The sequence below is a fragment of the Dipteris shenzhenensis genome, chromosome 16 (genome assembly GCF_047967505.1).
Source record: "Dipteris shenzhenensis isolate YYH24624 ecotype China chromosome 16, Dip_SZ_1.0, whole genome shotgun sequence".
In the NCBI taxonomy this organism is placed as follows: Eukaryota; Viridiplantae; Streptophyta; class Polypodiopsida; order Gleicheniales; family Dipteridaceae; genus Dipteris; species Dipteris shenzhenensis.
Genome location: NC_141611.1, coordinates 42,688,865 through 42,698,710, shown reverse-complemented (window position 1 = coordinate 42,698,710; position 9,846 = coordinate 42,688,865). Strand labels below are relative to the sequence as shown.

Below are 9,846 nucleotides of genomic sequence, written 5' to 3'. Positions count from 1 at the left end.
TTCATAACAAGAGACCTTATTCAAATGAGTCCATCCAAACACAAAAACGAATGCACTTGTCTAGATACACAGTGAATGCTTACTCCACATCCCCACTAGGGAAATGAAATTTGTATATTGAATACACGATATAGAATGTTTCCTTTAATATTACAAGTAACCAACCTGTAATGCCACTGCATTTCAATACGTTGTGACAACACACCTTAACAGCATCCTTTTTACTGGAGGATTGAAGAGTTTAATTTTGTCTAAACCTCTAAAGCCCTTGATATCTGATAATAAATCACCTCATCTGCATGTGTTATAAAGAGAAGAATTAACGTAGGTGTACAGGTTAGAAACAAATGGGAGTAAAACTTTACATCAGAGTCGCAGACCACCAGACCGCCACCTGTACGTAGAAATGCTGGTACCTCAACCTAGATGCAGACCATCCATAAAAGTGAGAGCTAATGCCTTAAACTGCCTCACATTCAGTAACCATTCCAGTTTCAACTGCACTAGGCTTGGTCTCTTCTTCTGCCTCCATATGGCAAGTAGACACATCATCAAAAGATCCTGTTTTCTCTTCGAAACCATATGACATGGACAATGATTTTTTATCCATGCACTCATCTTGTAGTGCGGCACAATTTGAACTCGAAAATCTCTCTCCTGGGAGTAAGGAGTGATCTACTGGAGCCTTCTTCATGAGGTATGGAGACTTTGATTGCACCCTGACAACCAGAATAAAAGCAATGACCATCATCTCCCCGTGCAGAGGGACAGAAACCCCTTCCTCTGTTTAACTTCCATACAATGCAGCTTTGCCTAAATTTTAAATTCAAAGTTCTTACAGCATGCATGAATACTAGTCTTCATAGAAGCAAAGAAAATACCAAGTCATGCAGACAAACCTTTCTTTGCGCTTTTCAAGAAAGCGAGCCAGCGAGGCTTTCCTTGCCTGAGGTAAGGCTATAGACAATCCAAAGAAAAAGGCTTCAGCATGGTGTAATGGTATCACACTTTGAGTGCTCAAATCCAATGTCTGTACAAAGCCAAACACATTGAAAACTTTCATACCTTTAAAAACCACAGGCTGGCCCCCAGGAAGTGGGCTTGGTGCTGACAAGGGAGTGTTTGGCTTTGACCCTTCAGACTGTTTGTTAGTAGGTGGAGTGCTTTGACTGATTTGATCAGCTGCAAGTTGAACGCTTGCAGCTGTCTGGCCAGTCTGTACATTGAACTGTAGCTTTTCTTGATTGTTGACACATAAACTACGGCCAGGTTGAGGAGATCCTGGACTGCTCTCAGAGGTAACAGCATTTGACAATCCAAATGGGGCACATTGTCCAGCAGGTGTGTCCAATATCCTAGTTGGCCATGAACTACCATTTGCAGCAAAAAGCATGAGTGCTTGAGCCTGTGAAACAAACAGAAAGTATTAATTTCCCATGGCTTTCAGTATTCCTTGGCATAAAGCACGACATAGGCTGCTTGAGCCTTCATAAGTCATTAATCGAATAATTAATTACATTACTGCATTCTATATTACTTACGAGCCCTAATGCTCAATCTCTGCGCAGAGAAGTGATAAGCCCAGCCCGATCAACAAAGCATGTTATAATATACGAGCCATATCAATGTTGAAACATCAAATGACTCTTCTTTGCCAGATTCAATAATGCAACCCTTTCAGGATTCGGAAGAGTGAAGACCAAAGCACATCTCATCTCTGTACCCTCTCTCCTTGCCTCCCCCTAAGCCTAAGGAACGCTCCCCTCAACCTTCATTTCTATTCCACAACTTGCTGAAGGGCCACCTTGTGACCAAGGCCATGGAGAAGCAGTAACATGGTAACCAAATACCCTGGCCCTGCTCAAGAAGCATTTTCCAGCCATCTCAAAAGATTGTTCAAATCAGAAACCCAATTTCTAAACAGCTCTGTTTGAGAAATGATTCCCCATAACTAAGGGTGTTATGGCAAGGCATCTGCTTTAAACTGGCCAAATACATCATAACCCTCTGCAGAGTTGCTTCCTGATGTATGCTCCTAGTCATTTCATAATTGAGCATCACATCATTTTGAGCAAGTCCATAGATTGTCAAAAAAAAAAAGACATACATTAACTTTAATCTCCCAGTCTATTAGCAGCTACAATCAGCCAGAACAAAGTTGGTTTAAGTAATACAAAATCAAGAACCAAAAATCAATCACGAGCTTATGATGTGCACAAAAAGAAGAGGCTTTCGGAAACAGCACACTGCTCATAATACTAATCCAAGTCAACCCTTCCATTGAATCGATTTCCTAAGATAGTGTTCTGTAATTAGCAGATTTGCCAGGTATAGAAAATTCTTACCTTATCCACAGAAATATCATCGTACACATTGACATTGCCAGCATAGAATATAGTGAGCTGTGCACTACTTTGACTTCCATTGGTATCAGGCAAAAGCGTTCTGTTTGCAACGAGAAGGTACTTCAGATAACTGCCCACCTGGCATCAAAGTATGGCCTGAAAAAGATTTGCTCTAACAAAAGTAACATACCTGGTTTGAGTTTCAGTTGAGTCACCATTAATCACAGGAATTGAGAGAAATGAACCAGACAAGGGCAGCTGTTGCCCAACTGGCCTGGGCAGTGATGAAGCATAACTTGCAACTGCAACTGCTTGACCTCTGAAGGCAGGCTTAGGTAAGGCTGGCTCTTTTAAATTTGGTACAGAAAGAGGAAACATTCCCTTAGGCTTTGTCCCAGCAAATTCACTTAAAAAGTAAGCTGATGCATTGTACTCTTTTGCTTGGGTATTAATGCCCATTGAAACATTCTCTTGCCGCCTAGTCTGCACCATAAAGTGACTATCAGCTTCGTGGTTTCCATACACTTGAAAAGCCCTTCTCTGCATATTTCCATAGTCTCTGCCGCAGTCTCCCAGAGGACTGTGGTCCAGTGTAAAGCTCTGCATACACAAAAACGCTTAGTGTTAGAAAGAGCATCAGAACGTCAAATGACGAGCTATCAAAACTGTAAATACGCACACAAGACATTCACATATTCTGGGGCCATGCTTCAGCAGCCTCCAGATTTTTAAGTAACGGGCTACATATTGCATTAACATGGTTGTGACTGATGATATCCTGCAGCTGCGAAGGATGCAGCAAATATGGAACCTGCCAATTCGGAAGATTTGAAGCACTCCTGTCACCAGATCTTTCTTGAAGTTGCTGCATACTAACAGCCTTATTCAATACCGGATACCTCACACCTGTAAATGAACACTCAAATCAGTTAAATTAATCATTTGAAGCTACATGCTTTGAACAAACACATTATAAAAGGCATGTCATGTCAATCTTATCCTATCGCACGTTGCAGGCATAAAATCTGGGCATTTACAGGCATGCTCGATATACTTTCAATACGATGAGACCATCCAGTGGCAGTGTAATGTGTAGAAGTCCTGCAAACCCCTCAACAATAACTTTGCATCTAGATCGGTTGGTTATGTACAGAAAAATCCCACAATATGCGGGTCTTGAAGACGAAGAAACTGATAATAACCTAGACTACCACGCAACTGACTGCATTCGTTAAAATGTGCACCAGACAAGTATCCCATGCACAGTTTTTAGCCATGAACAATTTTCTAAAATCTACCTGAACTTCCAAAAATGAGCCATAATGACAGGCACTGCATTACATCACAATGTTACCAAATGCAATCATACTTAAGAACAGCAAACGATGGGACCAGTAAAGGAAGTGTATACATGAAATTGATTCTACAAGCACAAAATTGAGTGATGATTCTGCAAAGGGACAGTAGTAAGAACACCTTGAAAAGATGCCACAAAACAAAATAGAATGCAGATGCCACTATCCAAGCTGGCCCCACACTTGGCCTTTGGCTGAACTTTCACCTATACATGTTCTAATGGCTTTAGATCAAACACATGTTAGGGGCACGCAGAACGTGCCAAATGGAAGCGTCCCTTTGGTGTGATGCGGCGGCTCACAGAGCACCCATCGATCTTGAAAGTCCACTGCCACATCTTTGAGTTGCACATCAACAGCAAATCGACCTCTACAAATTTTTTTGTTATTTTTTCTACTAATGTAAAATATAACTGGTTTTATGATTAATGTACTGAAATTTTAGAATCAACAAAGATTCTCTCCCTCCCTGTGCTGAGAAATAGCTAAATTGAAACATTATATCTGTAACGTTAGGCCATAGCCACTTAGTAAAAATGCAGGATTCCTTAACAGGAAGTGTATTTCCTTTAAAACGAGGGTCGTCCGTTAATATCTGAGTCAGGATCTAGTACTCCGTGGTTAAACCGCCTAGCATAGGCTGATCCATTAAATTCCCTACACAATATGAAAATGGTTTGTCATACGCAGAAATAGCCGTCAAAAAAAGCACGTTTTAGAAAGGGAAAACTCATGCGACAGGTCTTCCAGTGACGGTAAACTGGTATCCCCCAAATAGTACGGTAGATCTATTTCACGTGACTTCTGTCCCATCTCAGAGGCACGCCAGTCACATAAAAACATGGTTGGTTACGAAACCCAGCTGCACAATTACAGCATGTAAAAGAGTCGACATTACAACCACACGGCCAGCGCTACTACGACTGCTATTGTGAATTCTGGAACAGGTTTAGACGTACTTCAAAACTATCTGGATCTTACAAGTCAGAGCCCATTCTACAATTGGTATATGCCGAAACTAAGCGCAGTCAAGCACGTCAGACAGCCTTTTCTTCGCACACCTTGATCCGTCAACAAGTTTCAAGAAAAAACAGAAATGCCTTGTCGTTGTACCTCTAAACGCAGAGCTGCCATTTATAGTACTCCCGTTCAACGATGCTGTTCCGAAGACTCCTCCAAGATTGATGTCCTGAGGGGTGAGAAGCTTGGGAAGCTCGTCCTTTGAAAAGTATGTTATGGAGTTGTGGACGGGCTGATCGGTCGCTACTCTGGGCCTGCTCAAAGAGCTAGAGTCTGCACCATGAAACAGTTGAAAAGCCCGGTTTTCCGCCACTGAGCCGAAGTATTGATTTGCCCGGAGCTCCTCCTCGCTTCTCTTGAGTCCTAAATCCTCTCTTTCCGTCTTACCAAGTCCAAGGAAATCTCGTACGACGATATTCTGCTCTCTGGCCATGGGATCGGCTTCAGGGGGGTCAAACCGGAAGGCAAAGAGGAAGCGAATGCTAGATGGAAGCCATGAGGGGAAGAACAAGAGGATTTTGATTGGAGAATTGGAATTGAGAGGAATGAAAGACGGACTGATGCGAAGAAAGGGAACAGAGGAGAGCCAGGGGGAGTGTGCGGAGGGCAAAAGAGGGGGAGGGAGGGGAAAGGGTAAGGGATTTGAAGGGGGGGAGGGGAGCTAGTCTGGAAAGAAGATAGGGAGGGTCAGAAGCAAGGCACGCGCTGGAGGGCGACGTGAAGGGAAAGGGAAAGGTTACCTGGGGTGAAAGGGGGAGGTAGAGCCCGCCATAGCCAGAGCTGAGAAGGAGGGCAGGATCGCCATTAAACCTGCACAGAAGCTCTGCACAACATGAGCAAAATGCACACTCTTCTCCCTTTTGGCCTCTTTTGAACTAATTGGAGACGATGACTACCGGCCCACCGGCTATCGCCCGTCACCTCCCTTCCCCCCTCCCCTCCCCTCCCACCGGCTATCGCCCGTCTCCCCGGTCTCCCCCACATGCGTTGACCGTCTGCTTCTCCCTCATTGGCCACCGGCTCTTCCGGTCCTCCCACCCCCCTTTCTTTAATGGTTTTAACCGGCCCGACCCCCCGCCACCCCCCGCGGGCCCGTGCGCCGGTAACCCTTCTATAATTTTTTTTGCTTTTTTTTTCAAGCACGAGCCTCCCTAAGTTATTATAGGCTGCTTTTAAAAGAACGTGCGCCTTTTATTTAGGGCCCCCTTTGCCCCATCGCCCCATGTGGCTTTCCTTCACCTCACCGCCGAGGGGCCAGAAGTGCTTAGAGTCGGCACTCTCTCGACGTGGTTTAGAGTCCACACACTCTCGAGTAGTGCTTGGAAAATTATTAATTTTCGATACTTCATAACATTACTTTTAATTCCTTCACATGATAGGTTTTTTCAGGTCGAAATGTGTCATCTGTCAGCAATCAACCCTTCGAACTGAAAAGCATAGAATTTAGTCTATAACGTAAAGGTTATAGGCAAAATCTTAGCTGATTTTTTGCCATTGTAGCCGATAAAAAATACGCCGAAGGGCAGCTATTCAGGTCACATTCTCTCTCCACTCAGACCCTTTCATTGCTTTGCGTCCCTTCTTGCCAAACCCATGATTCATTAGGCAACATAATGTCACCTCAGATTCTGCCTCACCATTACTTTAAACGCCACATGTTGTTCATCTTAGTTCCAACAAGTTGCATATTTAAAGCACTTGAAACCGATAACATTAAGGGTCACAATTGGATTCTAATGATACAAATGACGATATCCTCTAGCAATAAATGTGGTGATGCTCATATCACTAAATCATATATGGTCATCCCACCATCTACTGACCATGCAACAATAGCCTCACACAAATCAAGTGCGTATGCCATCATTATTATCTAATTTACTGTGAACATGAAAAGCTTACTACAAGCAGATGCAAGCACTCACAAAACATTCTAGAGTCAACCCAAGCACACCTTGTAATTTATTCAAAGAACCCACTCTAGATTGTTGTACGTTGTTCCATCTTTACCATGTGCACTTCCAAGTTGTTAACCTTCAGCTAGCCAAACATACTCAATTGGACAAGCATGTGGTGCACCTGATGACTAATCTAGCTTCACCACTTTGTATGCTTTGGTTTGGTTAGCGAGGAAACTTGAATCTTAAATCTCGAAATGTATAGTAGCATGCCCCACCGTGCATGCAGATGAGTGCATAAAGATTTGCAAAAGATATAAAAGATAAGAAATCCCATTTCACTCACCTTCCATCAACAACTCAACTCATGATTTGCTGTCTCTAAGCATAGGACAATTATTCAGTCTACATCAACAAGTCATGACATGTGTAAGACATGTGGCTCGTACTAATAGAGAACCAGCTTCACCAAATGGGACATTGACACAAATTGAGTGGATTGAGTTTTTCAACGAAACTATTTCAAAGATCAAAGTCTGAGTTGCACTTGGACTAGTGCATTCCCCTCTTTATTTGTGATGGTATAGTTTATGATTATCCTTGCTCCCTCAAAGGATAGGAATCACGACCTCCATAAAAATGCATGATCCCACGTGAACTCTCTTGCACACGTTTCTAGGTGCATTGGACAAAGTTGTACAATTTGCTTTATAGGCATGCTTTTTACGTATAGTGATATTCAATTGGACAGCTGTGAACTACAAGGCTCACATTTAGAGAGCTCCCCTTTCTTTTATGAAGAGAGGCGTGGCCATATGAAAGGCTAAAAAGCTTATTTTTACAGTGGATACCTCTCCAAACTCACGTTAGCCTATTATTGTTATTCAATGGCTACTACCAAGAACATATCAAATATCCCTTTACATAAAGGCTATAAAGCTTATTTTTACAGTGAATACCTCTCCAAACTCACTTTATCCTATTACTGTTATTCATTGGCTACTACTAAGGACATATCCATGACTACTACCAAGGACATATCAAATATCCTTCCACATATAAACTCTCACTTCAATTTGACTCATTGATTGATGTTGTCTTGACAAGTTTTTTTGCTACAAATGAAGAAAGTATTGAGGCAATGTCAACAACAAGTACATTATTCTTCCTTCACAAAGATTACTATCGATTTGTCTTACCTATTCTTATCCATCCATTTGTGATTATAGCTAGTACCATGTCACCATTTTCCACCTACGTTATCACTTTACTTCAAATGTTCCATCCACCTATTAGTTGACCTAGCTTACCACCTCTAATGGCATAAAGCCTCTTGTTTTCTAGCTGCTTTCCACTTTAAAGGCATTCTACGATGTTGTAAGGACTTTTCCCAAAATCCCATCCCCATTTAGGCCCCTATCCTCTCTCGAGTTCATTACTCCCTTGTGTGTATTATACCTGTTAAACTTTCCACTTTGTTCCTTTGTTTGTTAACACCTACATCAACATAACACTAAGATCCCTAGTCGTCATGCTTATATAGTCATAAATGAGCATCAAATCTATTTACTATGTTGGCCAAGGTTGAAACACATAAAAGGGTGCTTAAATATTGCCCTTATAATACGAATCCTTCAACTTGGTATGCAATACATCTTGTTTGTTCTTTTGAAATTCAACATCGAATAGAAGTGGGCCTAATGATTTTGTGTAAGATTGGGCCTATCAATATTGTATCTTCACACACTTTACTAATGCCTACATATGTGCCTTGTATGAACATGCAATGATCGGATTAACTTTTGTCATATTATCTATAATGCCTAAGCTTGAACGAGTTATGTATTATGTCTTATGGACTAAACGTCTAAGAATTTCCACCACATAAGACAGTACAAAGGTCGGTTTAGATAGGGAAAGATCTATGAGGTTAACAACATTCAAATATTCATTCCCCAAAGGCTTTTAAAAGCTACATGTTGACCCAAATGAACACGTGCAATTAGGGTACTAAAGTTACTTAGTACTTGGCTTCTTTTTTGTGTCCAATCAGCACTTCTTTGTGTCTAGTCAACACCTTTTTACTATCGACCACATGTTTAATGATAAAATAATGGATTGCTTTTCATAGTAGTGGATGCTTTTCATTATTTATTTCATACATCTTTTATTGGTGTGATAAGTAGAGGTATTTCAAATCTATGTTCTTCGTTATTTAATTGTACCTTCGTATTTTCAAAGTATATGAAACAATTTAGTAGGAAGGTTGCATGCACATGTGTGTGTGTGTGCGTGCATGTACACACTTGCATGCACACATGCATGCATGCATGTGCATGTATGCATGTGTGTGAGGAACCCTTAAGGAGAGATTCACACTCATATAAGTTTCATAAAAATTCGACCATTGCATGAAAGTTTATAAGCCTTTTACTAGCAAGGGGCCAAACTATCATGGAAATTGCCCTCCACTTCTCGCAAAGATCCACCTTTATCAATGATGCAAGGTCCATAAAGTTCACCCAGAATTAAAGGATGCCTCCTCCCCCTTGTTCAACAAACTAGGTGTTAGAACATCATAGTTATGTTTGGGTAGATAGGTAATGTCTGTTTTCCCCGGCTTGTTATCGCTTTACCTACTAGGAATATAGACAACCATATGGATTATTAGATAATTAAAAAAACACAAGTGAAGTTTAAGTCACAAGTGGAGGAAGGAGCCAATGAGTGCATGGGTTAAGAAGGGATTAGAGGAGGTATGGAACGATTAGTGGGCTTGGTATGTGGGGTGGTTAAAAAGAAAGTGTAAAGGGAAGATTTCAAGGGGGTACATAAAAGAATAATTCATAGTTAGGGAAGGATTAATGTGTGTGTGTGTGTGTGTGTAAAGAAATAAGTGTCTGTGTGTGTGAGATACATTTACTAATATATATTTTTTATTTTGTGTGTGTGTGTGTGTGGCCCACCCCCAACCCAGAGGGTAAGACCACGGTGGGGAATAAGCCCACCATGTGGAACTTACTCCCCACCTACTGATAATAGGTGAATAAAAGTGGATCTGTATGATAAGTGTCAAAATGAAAAAATAATGCCAATAGTAAATGCGTAAACTAGTTCTGCAAAATAGATATAAAAGTTAGTAAAAGATAAGGTGGATCACAACAACATGACTAGGGATTATCCATGCTAAAGAATTATCCAATGGATGTGAATTAATTGTATGGCATT

At 41.4% G+C, this 9,846-nt stretch overlaps 1 protein-coding gene across 1 annotated transcript; it reads right to left on the bottom strand.

Moving 5' to 3' along the window:
- Positions 1 to 315: 315 nt before the first annotated feature.
- On the bottom strand, positions 316 to 5,561 carry LOC147892984 (uncharacterized). Its single transcript, XM_087386910.1, has 7 exons — positions 4,814 to 5,561; positions 3,157 to 3,251; positions 2,536 to 2,945; positions 2,346 to 2,445; positions 1,066 to 1,405; positions 900 to 957; positions 316 to 719 (listed from the first exon to the last, which is right to left on the bottom strand). The coding sequence occupies exons 1-7, from the start codon at positions 5,151 to 5,153 to the stop codon at positions 461 to 463; spliced, it is 1,602 nt and encodes a 533-aa protein (XP_087243036.1). The 5' UTR covers positions 5,154 to 5,561; the 3' UTR covers positions 316 to 460.
- Between the last annotated feature and the right edge of the window lie 4,285 nt (positions 5,562 to 9,846).